This window comes from Sardina pilchardus, chromosome 6 (assembly GCF_963854185.1).
Source record: "Sardina pilchardus chromosome 6, fSarPil1.1, whole genome shotgun sequence".
Lineage (NCBI taxonomy): Eukaryota > Metazoa > Chordata > Actinopteri > Clupeiformes > Clupeidae > Sardina > Sardina pilchardus.
The window spans coordinates 2,066,963-2,086,962 of NC_084999.1; the positions used below are offsets into that span (position 1 = coordinate 2,066,963).

Genomic DNA, 20,000 nt, shown 5'->3' on the forward strand with positions numbered 1-20,000 from the left:
TATACATGTGTACTGTCATGCTATAATAGTGTATACATGTGTACTGTCATGCTATAATAATGTGTATATATACATGTGTACTGTCATGCTATAGTAATGTATATATACATGTGTACTGTCATGCTATAGTAATGTATACACATGTGTACTGTCATGCTATAATAATGTGTATATACATGTGTACTGTCATGCTATAATAATGTATACATGTGTACTGTCATGCTATAATAATGTATACATGTGTACTGTCATGCTATAGTAATGTATATACATGTGTACTGTCATGCTATAATAATGTATATACATGTGTACTGTCATGCTATAGTAATGTATATATACATGTGTACTGTCATGCTATAGTAATGTATATACATGTGTACTGTCATGCTATAATAGTGTATATATACATGTGTACTGTCATGCTATAGTAATGTATATACATGTGTACTGTCATGCTATAATAGTGTATGTATACATGTGTACTGTCATGCTATAGTAATGTATATACATGTGTACTGTCATGCTATAGTAATGTATATACATGTGTACTGTCATGCTATAATAATGTATACATGTGTACTGTCATGCTATAATAATGTATATATACATGTGTACTGTCATGCTATAATAATGTATATACATGTGTACTGTCATGCTATAATAATGTATATATACATGTGTACTGTCATGCTATAATAATGTATATATACATGTGTACTGTCATGCTATAGTAATGTATATATACATGTGTACTGTCATGCTATAATAATGTATATATACATGTGTACTGTCATGCTATAATAATGTATATATACATGTGTACTGTCATGCTATAATAATGTATGTATACATGTGTACCGTCATGCTATAGTAATGTATACATGTGTACTGTCATGCTATAGTAATGTATACATGTGTACTGTCATGCTATAGTAATGTGTATACACATGTGTACTGTCATGCTATAGTAATGTGTATACACATGTGTACTGTCATGCTATAATAATGTATATACATGTGTACTGTCATGCTATAATAGTGTATATATACATGTGTACTGTCATGCTATAGTAATGTATACACATGTGTACTGTCATGCTATAATAGTGTATATATACATGTGTACTGTCATGCTATAGTAATGTATATACATGTGTACTGTCATGCTATAATAGTGTATGTATACATGTGTACCGTCATGCTAGAATAGTGTATATATACATGTGTACTGTCATGCTATAGTAATGTATACACATGTGTACTGTCATGCTATAATAATGTATACATGTGTACTGTCATGCTATAATAATGTATATATACATGTGTACTGTCATGCTATAATAATGTATATATACATGTGTACTGTCATGCTATAATAATGTATATATACATGTGTACTGTCATGCTATAGTAATGTATACATACATGTGTACTGTCATGCTATAGTAATGTATACATGTGTACCGTCATGCTAGAATAGTGTATATATACATGTGTACTGTCATGCTATAGTAATGTATACACATGTGTACTGTCATGCTATAATAATGTATATACATGTGTACTGTCATGCTATAGTAATGTATACATGTGTACTGTCATGCTATAATAATGTATATACATGTGTACTGTCATGCTATAATAATGTATACATGTGTACTGTCATGCTATAATAATGTATATACATGTGTACTGTCATGCTATAGTAATGTATATACATGTGTACTGTCATGCTATAGTAATGTATATATACATGTGTACTGTCATGCTATAGTAATGTATATACATGTGTACTGTCATGCTATAGTTACATGTGTACTGTCATGCTATAGTAATGTATACATGTGTACTGTCATGCTATAGTAATGTATATACATGTGTACTGTCATGCTATAATAGTGTATATATACATGTGTACCGTCATGCTATAGTAATGTATACATGTGTACTGTCATGCTATAGTGATGTATACATACATGTGTACTGTCATGCTAGAATAGTGTATATATACATGTGTACTGTCATGCTAGAATAGTGTATATACATGTGTACTGTCATGCTAGAATAGTGTATATACAGTATACATGTTAACTGTACTCATCCATCCAGTGTTGGATCCTGGAGAGACACTTCGCGGAGTGACACCTGTCTCCAAGCAACAGCTCATCCCCACAACATAGTGTTGCCCCCCGCATACTTCACAGTAGCTATGGTAGTGTTGCCCCCAGCATACTTCACAGTAGCTATGGTAGTGTTGCCCCACCATACTTCACAGTAGCTATGGTAGTGTTGCCCCCCCCATACTTCACAGTAGCTATGGTAGTGTTGCCCCCCCCCATACTTCACAGTAGCTATGGTAGTGTTGCCCCCAGCATACTTCACAGTAGCTATGGTAGTGTTGCCCCACCATACTTCACAGTAGCTATGGTAGTGTTGCCCCACCATACTTCACAGTAACTATGGTAGTGTTATGGTAGTGTTGCCCCCAGCATACTTCACAGTAGCTATGGTAGTGTTGCCCCCCCATACTTCACAGTAACTATGGTAGTGTTATGGTAGTGTTGCCCCACCATACTTCACAGTAACTATGGTAGTGTTGCCCCACCATACTTCACAGTAACTATGGTAGTGTTATGGTAGTGTTGCCCCCACCATACTTCACAGTAACTATGGTAGTGTTATGGTAGTGTTGCCCCCACCATACTTCACAGTAGCTATGGTAGTGTTGCCTAGGCCTGTCGCGATATTCAATAAATCAATAAATCGCACGATAAAAAAAATGAGCTCGATAACTTTTCCGGCCGCGATAATTTCCATTTTCATGCTTGATTCTCTCTCTCTCTCTCTCTCTCTCTCTCTCTCTCTCTCTCTCTCTCTCTCTCTCTCTCTCTCTCTCTCTCTCTCTCTCTCTCTCTCTCTCTCTCTCTCTCTCTCTCTCTCTCTCTCTCTCTCTCTCTCTCTCTCTCTCTCTCTCTCTCTCTCTCTCTCTCCCTCCCTCTCCCTCTCCCTCTCCCTCTCCCTCTCCCTCTCCCTCTCCCTCTCTCTCTCTCTCTCTCTCTCTCTCTCTCTCCCTCCCTCTCTCTCTCCCTCCCTCTCCCTCTCCCTCTCCCTCTCCCTCTCCCTCTCCCTCTCCGAAAGAGAGGATAACCACGGTGCTTCCTTTAGCGCAGCCTAACGAGGAGTGAACCCTCATGTCAGTCAGTTGTCAGACATGTATCTTTCAATAACATGACGGACAACTTTATTTTCTTACATTCATTTGATTAACAGGCTAGACGAGGCTTTGGCGATTGGCCTAAGCACACTGAAGAGGCTTTCTGTTGTAGCTTGACAGGTATGGGGGTAAAAATAGTGATAATGCAGTTCAGAAAATCATGCTTATAAGCTACGTTTTTTCATCATCTGATAAAGATGCACTCCGCAAAGTCTGCACTCCGCTGAGAGCTCAAGAATCAGCCAAAACAGCCGGCAGCTCCGGTTAAAATGTCGTAAGCTAATTGTCAGCTGTGGTGAAATGTGTTCGCAATCAACGTTATATGTCATAAACGTAGCATAGCCTACCTATGAAAAGGCTTTGCAGTAGGATTATCCGATGACCAACTTATTGCTTCAATTTGTGTTTTATGTGACGTGCAGATGCTGGGTTCATGGCGTTTTGCGCAAGTTTCAAATGTTTAGCTGACTGCGTAGGCCTAATTGATCAGCTATGATGACATTTAGTTCCGTGCATAAGGCTTAGCAACTGTCACTCTACACGCCCCCTATTGCATGTCATGTTTTAATTTGCTGGCCCTTAAACAGAGTCTTAGTAGAGACTGAGAGTCCATTGTATTTATTGTTTTTGGTTGTTTTGTTCATTTATTGTGGATATTTAAAAATGTCTTGCCATTCCAGTTCCTTATTCTTTAGAAATACAAGTTATTGATCTTTGAAAAGGTGCACCTGCATTAATATGCCATTATCATTATATTAGATAAAAATGGTCTCAGAACGGCAATATTATCGTTTATCGCAATAATTTCTGGGACAATTTATCGTCCAGCAAAATTTGTTATCGTGACAGGCCTAGTGTTGCCCCCACCATACTTCACAGTAGCTATGGTAGTGTTGCCCTAGCATACTTCACAGTAGCTATGGTAGTGTTGCCCTAGCATACTTCACAGTAGCTATGGTAGTGTTGCCCTAGCATACTTCACAGTAGCTATGGTAGTGTTGCCCTAGCATACTTCACAGTAGCTATGGTAGTGTTGCCCTAGCATACTTCACAGTAGCTATGGTAGTGTTGCCCCCACCATACTTCACAGTAGCTATGCTGTGTTTTGAGTGGTGTACTGTGTTTGGCTTTCGCCAAACATAGCGCTTGGAGTTTAGAGCAAAAACACATCTGGAATATTCTGCTACCATGTGGAAAAAGGTTTTATGGTCAGATGAGACTAAGATTGAACTATTTGGAGACCAAGACATTTGGAGACTACATTTTGGACTCTAGGTGCTATGTTTGGTGAAAACCAAACACAGTACACCACCCAAAACACACCATACCTACTGTGAAGCATGGTGGAAACACAAGTTTCAAAATAAAAGCGTGTTTGTTTATTTTCTGAATAGACGCATATTTTCCCCTTGGGATCTGAAATATCATGGCCTCTACCGAAATTAATTGACGTTACGGTATCCATTAATTCTACTAAAGGAAAAAATAAGACCGTGTAAATGATGTATATCTCTGGCTGTGGCTCTGTAGCTCAGCGGCAGAATCAATGAAAAAAATCAATCAGTGACAACTTCCCTGAGACTAATGAGATGCGAGATCAGAGGAGAACGCGGAGTTTAGAGCATGGAATCTTACAAGCGTACCAGGAGGTCAAATGTGCGTGCTACATGTTGGTAGGTCGGTGCCACGGCGCCACGCACTGCAGGTGTAGAGTGTGTGCATGTATGTGCACGTGTGTGTGTGTGTGTGTGTGTGTGTGTGTGTGTGTGTGTGTGTGTGTGTGTGTGTGTACCTGGCACTGCAGGTAGTTGAAGTAGTTGGTGCAGCCGGTGGCGTTCTGGAAGAAAGACGGGTAGGGCAGGATATCCCCGTTCAGTAAGCTGTCAAACACCTACACACACACACACACACACACACACACACACACACACACACAGTTAGTATTCCTGAATTTCCACCTTGGGGATCAATAAAGTATCTATCTATCTATCTATCAAGTATCCGTGGGTGAGCACAAGACTCAACTGACCAATGCACAGCTCACTGGCGCCCTCTGCTGGGACTCGACTAAACTGCTCTGATATCAGCACGAAGGGACACGTGTGTGTGTGTGTGTGTGTGTGTGTGTGTGTGTGTGTGTGTGTGTGTGTGTACCTCAAAGGCCTCCACCCACTGCTGCTGCTGTATGAGGGTCACCCCGCGGTGTGTGTGTGTGTGTGTGTGTGTGTGTGTGTGTGTGTGTGTGTGTGTGTGTGTGTGTACCTCAAAGGCCTCCACCCACTGTTGCTGCTGGATGAGGGTCACCCCGCGGTGTGTGTGTGTGTGTGTGTACCTCAAAGGCCTCCACCCACTGCTGCTGCTGCTGGATGAGGGTCACCCCGCGGTGTGTGTGTGTGTGTGTGTACCTCAAAGGCCTCCACCCACTGCTCCTGCTGGATGAGGGTCACCCCGCGGTCCGTCTGGCTCTTCACGTACTCCCTCTGCAGCTCATCCACCATCCCCGTCTGGTACAGGAAATCCCCATAGCCACCCAACATCTACACACACACACACACACACACACACACATCAACCATCCCCGTCTGGTACAGGAACTTCCCATAGCCCCCCAACATCTACACACACACGTACGTCTGGTACAGGAAGTCACCCATAGCCCCCCCCCCCCCCCCCCCCAACATCTACAGAACACACACACACTCACACACACACACACACTCACACCCTACCAGCTCTGGGTCACACAGTCCATCGCCGATGGCGACGCCTTTGAAGTTGATCTTGACTTTGGCTGAGGGATTGTTCTTATGGATGTAGTATCCGATGGCTGGCACATACTTCCCTGCATAGGACTGCACGCACACACACACACACACATACACACACACACACGCACACACACACATACACACACACACACACAGTTAGGCTACGTATGGCTGATTAAGCTGCCAACAACTGATTGTGACCGTAAGCAAACCCAATCCCAGCAGACCCACATCACTTTCAGCAAGTTCCTTGTTCTGCTGCCGACTGGGCAAACGCAACAGTCTCCTGTCCAAACTGAGCTAGGCTAACCTTTACACTCTACTGCAGTCTAAACTGAGCTAGGCTAACCCTTACACTCTACTGCAGTCTAAACTGAGCTAGGCTAACCGTTACATTCTACTGCAGTTTAAACTGAGCTAGGCTAACCGTTACATTCTACTGCAGTCTAAACTGAGCTAGGCTAACCGTTACATTCTACTGCAGTCCAAACTGAGCTAGGCTAACCTTTACACTCTACTGCAGTTTAAACTGAGCTAGGCTAACCGTTACATTCTACTGCAGTCTAAACTGAGCTAGGCTAACCGTTACACTCTACTGCAGTTTAAACTGAGCTAGGCTAACCGTTACATTCTACTGCAGTCTAAACTGAGCTAGGCTAACCTTTACACTCTACTGCAGTCTAAACTGAGCTAGGCTAACCGTTACACTCTACTGCAGTCTAAACTGAGCTAGGCTAACCTTTACACTCTACTGCAGTCTAAACTGAGCTAGGCTAACCGTTACACTCTACTGCAGTTTAAACTGAGCTAAGCTAACCTTTACACTCTACTGCAGTTTAAACTGAGCTAGGCTAACCTTTACACTCTACTGCAGTCTAAACTGAGCTAGGCTAACCGTTACATTCTACTGCAGTCCAAACTGAGCTAGGTCACACACAGAGATACATACACACACATACACGCATACACATACACACACGCATACACATACACACACGCATACACATACACACACACACACCTCTCCAGTGGCATAGAAGTCGTTTGCTTGATACTCTTTGAAGATCTGGAAGAACTGAACCAGTGCACTAGGGGACACCAAACAACAGAATCATACTCAGTTTAGGGCTGCAAACAATTACTCTAGTCATTAGTGCTTAACTGTTACTTAATTGCCTACTGTTTTGGTCAGCACGTAATTGCACTAATTGAGTGATTTTTATGAAAAAGTCAGCTGCAGCTTCTTAAACTCAAGGTTAGCCCCACAAACACACACACGTCCAATGAGCTGTCTTAGAGGTGGATGTTACACAGCTCCCTTCAAACAGAAGTCTAAATTAAAGCTACAGGCTCATTCCATCCACAGTGTTGAAGTGTTAAAGGGATATTCCGCCATTTTTGGAAATACGCTCATTTTCCACCTCCCCTCGAGCAAAACAATCGATATTTACCTTGTTCCCGTTCATCCAGCCATTCTGTGAGTCTGGCGATACAACTTTTAGCTTCAGCCTAGCATAGATCACTGAATCGGATTAGACCATTAGCTTCTCGCCTGCTAGCTTGATGTTTAAAAGTGACTAAGAATTCTGATAATTTTCCCATTTAAAACGTGTCTCCTCTCAAGTTAGAAAGTGCAATAAGACCAACTGAAAATGAAACCTGGCGTTTTTCTAGGCTGATTTGACATGGAACTACACTCTCATCTGGCGTAATAATCAAGGCAACTTGCAAACGTACCATAGGCGCAGTGATATCGTAAGCAGCATCTGAAAATAGTCCCCATAGACATCAAGCAGTAGTAGTGCCAGTAGCTGCAAGTTGCCTTGATTATTACGCCAGATGAGAGTGTAGTTCCATGTCAAATCAGCCTAGAAAAACGGCAGGGTTCATTTTCAGTTGGTCTTATTGCACTTTCTAACTTGAGAGGACACACGTTTTAAATGGGAAAATTACCAGAAATATTAGTCACTTTTAAACATGAAGCTAGCAGGCGAGAAGCTAATGGTCTAATCCGATTCAATGATCTATGCTAGGCTGAAGCTAAAAGTTGTATCGCCAGACTCACAGAATGGCTGGATGAACGGGAACAAGGTAAATATCGATTGTTTTGCTCGAGGGAAGGTGGAAAATGAGCGTATTTCCACAAATGGCGGAATATCCCTTTAAAGCTACACAGTGCTGAAGTGTTAAAGCTACACAGTGCTGAAGTGTTAAAGCTACACAGTGCTGAAGTGTTAAAGCTACACAGTGCTGAAGTGTTAAAGCTACACAATGCTGAAGTGTTAAAGCTACACAGTGCTGAATAAAGCTACACAACGCTGAAGTGTTAAAGCTACACAACGCTAAAGTGTTAAAGCTACACAGTGCTGAAGTGTTAAAGCTACACAGTGCTGAAGTGTTAAAGCTACACAATGCTGAAGTGTTAAAGCTACACAATGCTGAAGTGTTAAAGCTACACAATGCTGAAGTGTTAAAGCTACACAATGCTGAAGTGTTAAAGCTACACAATGCTGAAGTGTTAAAGCTACACAGTGCTGAAGTGTTAAAGCTACACAGTGCTGAAGTGTTAAAGCTACACAGTGCTGAATAAAGCTACACAATGCTGAAGTGTTAAAGCTACACAACGCTGAAGTGTTAAAGCTACACAACGCTACAGGCTCATTCCATCCACAGCAGTCACCTGTACAGGTCCCTCCCAACGTCATCCTGATTCTGGGCAAAGCCTTTGTCGTCATCTGTGAAGCTGAAACCTGTGCCAACCTACACACACACACACACACACGCACACAGGATAAGAGCAAATGAGCGTGCGCGCACACACACACGTATCAGACCAAACCTTGAATTCCAGCTTAAGGGAACACAATGACGCAACAGAGTAACGGACAATGTATACACAGAGAGAGAGAGACACACACACACACACACACACACACACAGAGAAAGACACAAGAGGGATCTTGAACTCCAGTGGAAGTGCAAAATGACTTCAATTGGCTGACGTGTGTGTTCTGGGTGAGATGCTCAGTTCTAGTTTAGTGTGTGTGTGTGTGTGTGTGTGTGTGTGTGTGTGTGTGTGTGTGTGTGTGTGTGTGTGTGTGTGTGTGTGTGCGTGTTTCTCAGACAGTGGTCAGTGTACATTACTTTCCCACAATTCGGTACCCACACACACACTTCCCTAAAGAATGTTCTAATTCTTAATAATAAAGGAACCATTCAGACAACACACCAGGCAGCTCCACAGCTGCTATAACACACACACACACACACAGAGACCGGGTCATCGATGCACAGAACATGAACACACACACACACACTTACTAGGTTATCAATTCACAGAGTGCACAAATGCATGAGCGCACGCACGCACACACACACACACGCACGCACACACACACACACACACACACACACACACACACACACACACACACACACACACACACACACACACACACACACACACACACACACACACACACACACACACACACACACACACACACACACACACACACACACACACACACACACACACACACACACACACACACACACACACACACACACACACACTGACCGGGTTATCGATGTAGAGCACGGAGTAGTGAGAGGTCCATGGGTAATCCCTTAGGCCCACTGCAAACAACAAACACAAACAAACGGGTCATGTGGGGGCACACACACACACACACACACACACACACACTCATGTGTCATGTTGGGGTACACACACACACACACACACACTCACACTCACTCACGTGTCATGTTGGGGCACACTACGTAAGGGCCGTGCTCTCACACACACACACACACACACACTCACGTTTCATGTTGGGGCACGCACACACACACACACTCACGTGTCATGTTGGGGCACACACACACACACACACACACACTCACGTGTCATGTTGGGGTACACACACACACTCACGTGTCATGTTGGGGTACACACACACACTCACGTGTCATGTTGGGGTATACACACACACACACATACACACACACTCACGTGTCATGTTGGGGCACACACACACACACACACTCACGTGTCATGTTGGGGTACACACACACACTCACGTGTCATGTTGGGGTACACACACACACACACTCACGTGTCATGTTGGGGTACACACACACACACACTCACGTGTCATGTTGGGGTACACTACGTAAGGGCCGTGCTCACACACACACACACACACACACTCATGCTTCATGTTGGGGCACACACACACACACACACACACACTCACGTGTCATGTTGGGGCACACACACACACACACACACACACACACACACACACACACTCACGTGTCATGCTGGGGTACACACACACACTCACGTGTCATGTTGGGGTACACTACGTAAGGGCCGTGCTCACACACACACACACTCACGTTTCATGTTGGGGCACACACACACACACTCACGTGTCATGTTGGGGCACACACACACACACACACACTCACGTGTCATGTTGGGGCACACACACACACACACACACTCACGTGTCATGTTGGGGTACACTACGTAAGGGCCGTGCTCCACAAACAGCCCAAACATGGAAGTGCCGCCAGGTCCCCCCTGTAGCCATAGCAACACAGGTGCTGACTCAGGCCTCTCCTATGACACACACACACACAAAAAAAAACAAAGTCAGCGCACGCACACACGCGTGTACATAAAGGCAGGGAGTGTGAGAGCCCACTCAGCATGTATTGGTTGGACTTGCACATGTATGCCTACAATAAAGCACTACACACACACACACAGGTCCTATAAATCACTATGTGACTGAACCACACACACACACACACACACACACGTTTAGAGTATATGGCTCTAAAACACTGCACATGACTGTCATTAGAATGCTACACACACCTCTGAATATCAGACCTTCAATTTCTACTATAGGCACGTGTGTGTGTGTGTGTGTGTGTGTGTGTGTGTGTGTACCTGTGAGGGGAAGAACCAGAAGAAGAGGTTGCTGTTGTAGGCCTTGTAGGTGTGTGTGTGTGTGTGTGTGTGAGTCTACCTGTGAGGGGAAGAACCAGAAGAAGAGGTTGCTGTTGTAGGCCTTGTTGACGGTCAGGTACCCAGAGTAGCTCTTCACATTGGCTCCAGGCAGAGGGCCCACCAGACTTAACTTCCTAGCTACACACACACACACACACACACACACACACACACACATACAGTGAGGAGAAAATGTATTTGATACCATGCTAAAGTTGCCTAAAAAGAGGAATATAAAATCATCATTTGACAATTGATCTTAATTTCTTAATTCAAAAACTGAGTAAAAATAAAACCGCTAAGTACCCCAATTTTCTTTGTGATCGAAGAATGTTTCGTAAATAAATAAATGTTCTTCCTAAATGCTAGGGGGAATGAAGTATTTGACCCCCAATGTAACCATATGGGAATTTAACACATAGGGTTAACATAGGGGCAGGCACATTTTTATTTTTTAAGGCCAGCTATTTCATGGATTCAGGATATTGTGCATCCTGATAAAGTTCCCTTGGCCGTTTGAATTAAAATAGCCCCACATCATTATACACCTTTCACCATAACTAGAGATTGCCATGGTGCTTTTTCCAGTAGGCCTATTAGCCTGTTTGATGCTCATTGAGCTCAATGCAAATCAAACAGGCTAATAGGCCTACTGGAAAAAGCACCATGCCAATCTCTAGCTATGGTCAAGGGAATGTGATGATGTGGGGCTATTTTAATTCCAAAGGCCAAGGGAAATTTATCGGGATGCATAATATCCTAGATCCATGAAATAGCTGGCCTTTAAAAATAAAAATCTGCCTGCCCCTATGTGTTAAATTCCCATAGGGTTACATAGGGGGTCAAATACTTCCTTCCCCTAGCATTTAAGGAAAACATTTATCTATTTACGATACATTCTTCAATCACAAAGAAAATTGGTGTCCTTGGCGGTTTGATTTTTACTCATTTTTTGAATTAAGGCATTAAGATCAATTGTCAAATGATGATTTTATATTCCTGTTTTAGCATTGTATCAAATACATGTGCTCCTCACTGTATATACAGTGCCTATAGAAAGTTATCATACCCTTTTGAAATAGTTCCTTTTTTTGTCTTACAGCCTGAAATCAAAACCCATTTAAAAAAAAATCTTTTCCAGTTTTATTTACAAATGTAGCTGTACAACATCAAAATAATGAAACAAAAGTCAACAGTTCTGAAAATTAATAAAAAATTAAAAACTAGAATAACAGGGTTGGAAAAGTCATCATACCCCTGACTTAATACTTTGTCAAGCTTCCTTTTGCTTTCATTACAGCCATCAATCTGTTTGGATATGTCTCTATTATAGCTTTGCACACCTAGACAGGGGAATATTTGCCCAATTTTCCGTGCAGAATTGTTAAAATTTAGTCAAATTCTGTAGGGAATGGCGATGGACTGCTCTCTTCAAGTCAATCCACATATTTTCTATAGGATTTAAGTCAGGGCTCTGACTTTGCCACTCAAGGATATTCACCATCCTATCCTTAAGCCACTGCTTTGTTCTTTTGGCAGTATGTTTAGGATTTTTGTCGTGTTGGAAGGCGAATGACCTCCCCATCCTCAGCTGTTTAGGAGAGGGACGCAGGTTTTCCTCAAGAATTTTGGTGTACTTGGCAGCATCCGTTTTCCCTTCTATCCTGACCAATTGCCCAGTCCCCGCTGAAGAGAAACATCCCCAAAACATAATGTTGCCCCCACCATGCTTCAAAGTAGGTATGGTGTGTTTTGGGTGTGTTTGGGTGTGTATACTGTGTTTGGTTAGCGCCTGGAGCTCAGTCCAAAAACTTCAATCTTAGTCTCCAAAAAGTTCGATCTTAGTCTCATCTGACCATATAAGCTTTTTCCACATGGTAGCAGAATATTCCAGATGTGTTTTTGCACTGAACTCCAAGCGCAATGTTTGGCGAAAACCAACACAGTACACCACCCAAAACACACCATACCTAGTGTGAAGCATGGTGGGGGCAACATTATGTTGTGGGGATGTTTCTTTTCAGCGGGAACTGGGCAATTGGTCAGGATAGAAGGGAAAATGGATGCTGCCAAGTACACCCACATTCTTAAGGAAAACCTGCGTCCCTCTCCTAGACAGCTGAGGATGGGGAGGTCATTCGCCTTCCAACACGACAATAATCCTAAACATACTGCCAAAAGAACAAAGTAGTGGCTTAAGGATAGGATGGTGAATATCCTTGAGTGGCAAAGTCAGAGCCCTGACTTAAATCCTATAGAAAATATGTGGATTGACTTGAAGAGAGCAGTCCATCGCCATTCCCTATAGAATTTGACTAAATTTTAACATTTCTTTACGGAAAATTGGGCAAATATTCCCCTATCTAGGTGTGCAAAGCTATAATAGAGACATATCCAAACAGATTGATGGCTGTAATGAAAGCAAAAGGAAGCTTTACAAAGTATTAAGTCAGGGGTATGATGACTTTTCCAACCCTGTTATTCTAGTTTTTCATTTTTTATTAATTTTCAGAACTGTTTACTTTTTTTTCCATTATTTTGATGTTGTACAGCTAAATTTGTTAATAAAACTGGAAAAGATTTTTTTTAAAATGGGTTTTGATTTCAGGCTGTAAGACAAAAAAAGTAACTATTTCAAAAGGGTATGATGACTTTCTATAGGCACTGTATAACACCGACTCCACACGTCTGTCTCTGATCAACCTCTAAAGTGTCTGGTTGTCATATTAGCTGCCAGGTGCGCACGCGCGCGCTTGTGTGTGTGTGTGTGTGTGTGTGTGTGTGTGTGTGTGTGTGTGTGTGTGTGTGTGTGTGTGTGTGTGTGTGCAGTCAAGAGATTCTCAGGGTGCATGCTGACTGGTGGCTGATCTGTCACAAGGTCCAAATATCACCAAACACTGATTGTGTGCATCAGTCAGACTAAACAGACGACATATTCGCTCACAACTGGGGCTATTCCAAATAGCCTACCTGGTTTAGCGGCACACCTGGGTAAGTTAACTCAGTACGCTCTACAGCAAGAGCCCAATGGCACACCTGGGTCTGTTCACTCAGTACGCTCTACAGCAAGAGCCCAATGGCACACCTGGGTCTGTTCACTCAGTACGCCGTGGCCCTCCTACAGCAAGAGCCCAATGGCACACCTGGGTCTGTTCACTCAGTAAGCGCCGTGGCCCTCCTACAGCAAGAGCCCAGTGGTGTTGTTTTGTTTGGAGAATGAAGCCATAAGCCTACAGCTGTTCTATTAGGAGGTTTACCTCTCACTCACCATATCTGTCACTAAACCATGTAGGCTATTTGGAATGCCCCCATGCGTTTACTGGGAACTTCATAATGTCTTATTCTTTATTTATTTCATTCTTTACGATTTGATTTTATGTTCTTTGCTTTCATTATTATCTGCTATTGTATGCTTTTATTTACCGTACCCTCCAGAAGGTCCCCAGAATAGAGAAGTCGCTACGCAACGTCTAAACCGCCACTCACCCTCATCTATCCGTCCGTCCTCGAGGTACGGCGTCAGGAACAGGGGTTTCCCGGGGTCCGGCCCGCCGCTTCCGCTGCTCACGCGATGGGACTTCCGGCAGAAGAAGCTGGAGCAGCCCCGGGACCGAACCGGCTCTACGAGGACCGCTAGCAGCGCGAGGAGACAGACCGTCTCCTTCAGCATCCTGCGCGCAGACGGCACGGGAGAGGACGGTGAGGAGGCGAAGAGATATCCGTTACGCTAGCGCCTCAGGAGTTGCGGTAGAGTTATGTCGTTCAATCATACACATCAATCTGCTACTTGCACCCCGAGAGACTGATGCAGTTGTGCTGTTTCACTCTTATTAAAAGCCAAGGACAAGAAGGCTCCTTATGTCGCCACTCGCCAAGTTAGCCTTCATACAGAGGTTACAAGGCAAGATCCCTAAACGACACAGTCACACAGACCATTGCCACACTATGACTGAATGTGCTAGGTGATCATATCTATTTTTAAGTTAGTTTGAGAGCCTTACCTTGCGTTTCCCTGGCCGAAACTCGCAGAAGACTAAGCAGAGCAACCGCGCAATAGTCTGCACTGGGCAACTGTGTGAAATCACGCCGCAGCTGAGGGCAGTCACATGATCTCGAGTGTGTGGATCAGCAGGTCATGTGATTTAAGGGTCGTTCCGTTTAAAAGCTTCTCCTTTTAAAGGAAAATGAAATGTGCGAGCAGACGTTGGAACTCCTGCACGGTCAGCAGAAGTTGCTTTGCAATGTGTGCGTGTGTGTGGACAGAGTAGACTGGGCTCTCCCGAACTCTGCTACAAAACATCAAATGAAGTGCAAGTTTTGTTTCCGCTTCCTACAGTTCTCCGCAGCTGATTGGCTGTTAAGTGTTCGCTTTTCAGCAGGTCCCAGATCAGTTAAGTCATGATCGTGTGTGTGTGTGTGTGTGTGTGTGTGTGTGTGTGTGTGTGTGTGTGTGTGTGTGTGTGTGTGTGTGTGTGTGTGTGCGCGCGTGCAGGTCCCAGATCAGTCATGATCGTGGACGGCAGACGGACCAGTTCCCACTGATGATATAGTTGCCACTATAGCACCCGGTAGCACCAGCAAGTGCTAAAGTGAAGTTGGGTAGGAAAGAACCCTCCATTTACTTGCACGGATGCTGGGAATAATCTATGTTTGGGAAAAACAGCAACACGACTGTTCATGTTCAAACAAAATCATTTTCAAGCGAAAATGCACTAGCCTTTTGAGTAGTCCCATAGATACAGGCTACAGTTAAATAGACAGGCCTACATTATTAGGCTACATTATTAGTTTGAAACGTGTAGGCTACAGTAAAATAGATAGGCCTACATTATTAGTTTGAAACGTGTACAGTAGGCTACAGTAAAATATAGGCCTATTAGTTTGAAACGTGTAGGTAAAATAGATAGCCTACATTATAAAACGTCTAGGCTTAGAGTTCTACTGATATGCTGATATTGGACTGATGTAATGGGCAAACATGCACAGGCTATGACGACAAGGAACACATAGCCTACCTCTCACCTTCTTAAATTAAACTGCCACAGTAAAACTGCCTTTCAACAGTCCTAAAGGATTCCAAAATCTGATTGGGATCCTATTGATTTTTTTTGATTAGGGAGAATAATATGTCAATAACTTAATTTTTTAACAAAGATGTCAAACTTATAATTCTAGCATATCCGAAGCGTTCTACCTGCCGACAGCAGCCCAGATGTGCCTGCCAGGGATGAACAGTTGCACACACACACACACACACACACACACACACACACACACACACACTCTCACTGACTCACTCACTCAGCTCGTTGAGCTGTGTCCCCTGTGCAGTCAGGTGTGTTTGAACCTGCATGTAACTGTTGTTTTTAGGTGAAGTAAAAGTCCGCTACAACCAGAGTTTAAGCTACTCAACATAAAAACCGCTTCTCGTTTACTTTTACTCTGCCGTTAGTCCCGCTCCCGTGTTTAAATCAAGATGCGCGTGCTCTAGGCTAGGCTACTGCACTCTCATCAGTAGGTCATTCTGTATCGTAACGTGCTGATTCACGGGGTGCAATCAACACTAGCCGAGCAGTGTGAGTGTAGCCTACACACTACTGCTACATTCAGAATAGGCAGGTAAAAAACACACCTGGCTCCACAGGAAATAAACGAGTTCACCGGGAACCTTTCGCGCCACTATCGAATTGAGTGGAGTGTGTGTGTGTGTGTGTGTGTGTGTGTGTGTGTGTGTGTGTGTGTAGGGGGCGCGTTCGTGCCCGCCTGGCACGGTTGCATGCACACGTAGGCTCGTCTCCACCGAAACGGATTCCGCTTTAAGAAGGCGGAAACCTCCCGCGCTCTCCCCAGTCTGTTTATTACGAGCAACCAGCGGCACATGGAAACGCGTCTGCCTGCGTATCCGTCCCAACATGGCGAAACCTTATGGAGCTCCTCTCGGTGAGAGCGCGCACTAACATACAGCCCACCTTAGCTGCGGTTCGGACTTCGGTACCGGACAGAAGTCGAACTTTCTGCTGTCATCGTTGCTATCGCACTTGCAGCGGTTCCGACTGTTTCCTTGACTGACACCATGGTCGCGCCACCGGCGCTGCCACACAGGCGCGGATAAATGCGGCAACGCAGGCGACGCTCTGTCCGCGCGATCAACACCGAGTAGCAGTGAGTGAGAGAGCGAGACGCCCCGGAGCAGCGCGGGGCTGGATTTCTAACGCGAGTGCCGCGCGGCAGCGCAGAGAGAAACTCCCTCTGGGGCCCAGACGAGCTAAGAGATGAACCGAATCAGAACTACGAGACGAACCGAATCAGAACAGATGAGCTAAGAGAAGAACCGAATCAGAACAGAGGACGATAAAGAACCGGATCAGAACAGAGAGAACAACCGGATCAGATCAAAGAACCGGATCGCTTCAGTGGACTATAAAGAACCAGATCGGATCGGTGGGCGATAAAGAACTGGATCGGATCAGAGGGCGATAAAGTGAAATGGGCGAATCTGCCGCTGCCACCACCGGGGACTCCTTGCCGTAGCGGTGAGGGGATCGGCGGGATGGCAGCCTCCAGCAACTCCAGCCTCTCCGGATCCTCTCTCTCCTCCGGTGAGTAGAGCTCCGAACTCCCCAGGGGCTGTGATGATGATGATGATGATGATGATGATGATGATGGGTGTTTATTAACATATTATTCCTATTTGTTTATTACACCACTAGTCTACTGTTATTACATCCCTAGTCTACTGCTGTTATTACACCACTAGTCTACTGTTATTACACCCCTAGTCTACTGCTGTTATTACACCACTAGTCTACAGTACTGCTGCTGCTGTTATTACACCACTAGTCTGCTGCTGCTGTTATTACACCACTAGTCTACTGCTGCTGTTATTACACCACTAGTCTACTGCTGTTATTACACCACTAGTCTACTGTTATTACACCACTAGTCTACTGCTGCTGCTGTTATTACACCACTAGTCTACTGCTGCTGCTGTTATTACACCACTAGTCTACTGTTATTACACCACTAGTCTACTGCTGCTGCTGTTATTACACCACTAGTCTACTGCTGCTGCTGTTATTACACCACTAGTCTACTACTGTTATAACACCACTAGTCTATTGCTGTTATTACACCACTAGTCTACTGCTGCTGCTGTTATTACACCACTAGTCTACTGCTGCTGCTGTTATTACACCACTAGTCTACTGCTGCTGCTGTTATTACACCACTAGTCTATTGCTGTTATTACACCACTAGTCTACTGCTGCTGTTATTACACCACTAGTCTACTGCTACTGTTATTACACCACTAGTCTACTGCTACTGTTATTACACCACTAGTCTACTACTGTTATAACACCACTAGTCTATTGCTGTTATTACACCACTAGTCTACTGCTGCTGCTGTTATTACACCACTAGTCTACTGCTGCTGTTATTACACCACTAGTCTACTGCTGTTATTACACCACTAGTCTACTACTGCTGCTGTTATTACACCACTAGTCTACTGCTGCTGCTGTTATTACACCACTAGTCTACTGCTGTTATTACACCACTAGTCTACTACTGTTATAACACCACTAGTCTATTGCTGTTATTACACCACTAGTCTACTACTGCTGTTATTACACCACTAGTCTACTGCTGTTATTACACCACTAGTCTACTGCTGCTGCTGTTATTACACCACTAGTCTACTGCTGCTGTTATTACACCATTAGTCTACTGCTGCTGTTGTTATTACACCACTAGTCTACTGCTGTTATTACACCACTAGTCTACTACTGCTGTTATTACACCACTAGTCTACTGCTGTTATTACACCACTAGTCTACTGCTGTTATTACACCACTAGTCTACTGCTGCTGCTGTTATTACACCACTAGTCTGCTGCTGCTGTTATTACACCACTAGTCTACTACTGCTGCTGTTATTACACCACTAGTCTACTGCTGTTATTACACCACTAGTCTACTGTTATTACACCACTAGTCTACTGCTGTTATTACACCACTAGTCTACTGCTGTTATTATACCACTAGTCTACTGTTGCTGTTATTACACCACTAGTCTACTGCTGTTATTACACCACTAGTCTACTGCTGTTATTATACCACTAGTCTACTGCTACTGTTATTACACCACTAGTCTACTGCTGTTATTAAACCACTAGTCTACTGCTGTTATTACACCACTAGTCTACTGCTGTTATTACACCACTATTACAGCAGCAGTAGACTAGTGGTGTAATAACAGCAGTAGACTAGTGGTGTAATAACAGCAGCAGTAGACTAGTAGATAGATAGATAGAAGTATCTATCTATCTATCTATCTATCTACTAGTCTACTGCTGCTATTATTACACCACTAGTCTACTGCTGCTGTTATTACACCACTAGTCTACTACTGTCATTACACAGAGTACACACACATGCGTGGTGCAAATGTTAGCAACATCTTTGTTATTAAATAGCGCCAAGCTACATGTGATCTTGTGAAGTGCTGTCCCAATCCCAAATACCTCACATTGGGATTCAGCCATTGTTCCTCTCACAAGCAGAGTTCCAGTACACAGGCTACACCGTTCTGAAGAGACCCTCTCAATAGTAGCATAGGCTACACTGTTCTGCTGAGACGCTCTCAATAGTAGCATCATAGGCTAATAGTAGCATAGGCTACACTGTTCTGCAGAGACCCTCTCAATAGTAGCATCATAGGCTAATAGTAGCATAGGCTACACTGTTCTGCCGAGATGCTCTCAATAGTAGCATCATAGGCTAATAGTAGCATAGGCTAATAGTAGCATAGGCTACACTGTTCTGCTGAGACGCTCTCAATAGCAGCATAGCTACACTCTTAGGAAAAAAGTGCTATATAGAACAATTCTTCTATTGCATGCTTCATATATGGCACCCTTAAAGGATTCTTTAAACCATTTTGAAGAGTTCATCAAAGGAACCCTGAGGGTTCTTTAAAGCACCCCAAG

General features: G+C 43.8%; 2 protein-coding genes across 2 annotated transcripts in view; one reads left to right on the plus strand and one right to left on the minus strand.

Moving 5' to 3' along the window:
• Window positions 1-15,259, minus strand: part of cpvl (carboxypeptidase vitellogenic like) — a 20,177-nt gene extending 4,918 nt beyond the window's left edge. The window contains exons 1-10 of the mRNA XM_062538057.1: window positions 15,013-15,259; window positions 14,498-14,682; window positions 11,031-11,149; window positions 10,501-10,615; window positions 9,563-9,621; window positions 8,663-8,742; window positions 7,004-7,070; window positions 5,944-6,066; window positions 5,620-5,751; window positions 5,007-5,105 (exon numbers count right to left, since the gene is read on the minus strand). Coding sequence (XP_062394041.1) covers window positions 5,007-5,105; window positions 5,620-5,751; window positions 5,944-6,066; window positions 7,004-7,070; window positions 8,663-8,742; window positions 9,563-9,621; window positions 10,501-10,615; window positions 11,031-11,149; window positions 14,498-14,681 — 978 coding nt within the window. The 5' untranslated portion in view covers window position 14,682; window positions 15,013-15,259. The remainder of the gene's footprint in view (window positions 1-5,006; window positions 5,106-5,619; window positions 5,752-5,943; window positions 6,067-7,003; window positions 7,071-8,662; window positions 8,743-9,562; window positions 9,622-10,500; window positions 10,616-11,030; window positions 11,150-14,497; window positions 14,683-15,012) is intronic.
• Window positions 15,260-16,899: 1,640 nt separating this feature from the next.
• Window positions 16,900-20,000, plus strand: part of chn2 (chimerin 2) — a 46,367-nt gene continuing 43,266 nt past the window's right edge. Inside the window, exon 1 of the mRNA XM_062538059.1 lies at window positions 16,900-17,610. Coding sequence (XP_062394043.1) covers window positions 17,562-17,610 — 49 coding nt within the window. The 5' untranslated portion in view covers window positions 16,900-17,561. The remainder of the gene's footprint in view (window positions 17,611-20,000) is intronic.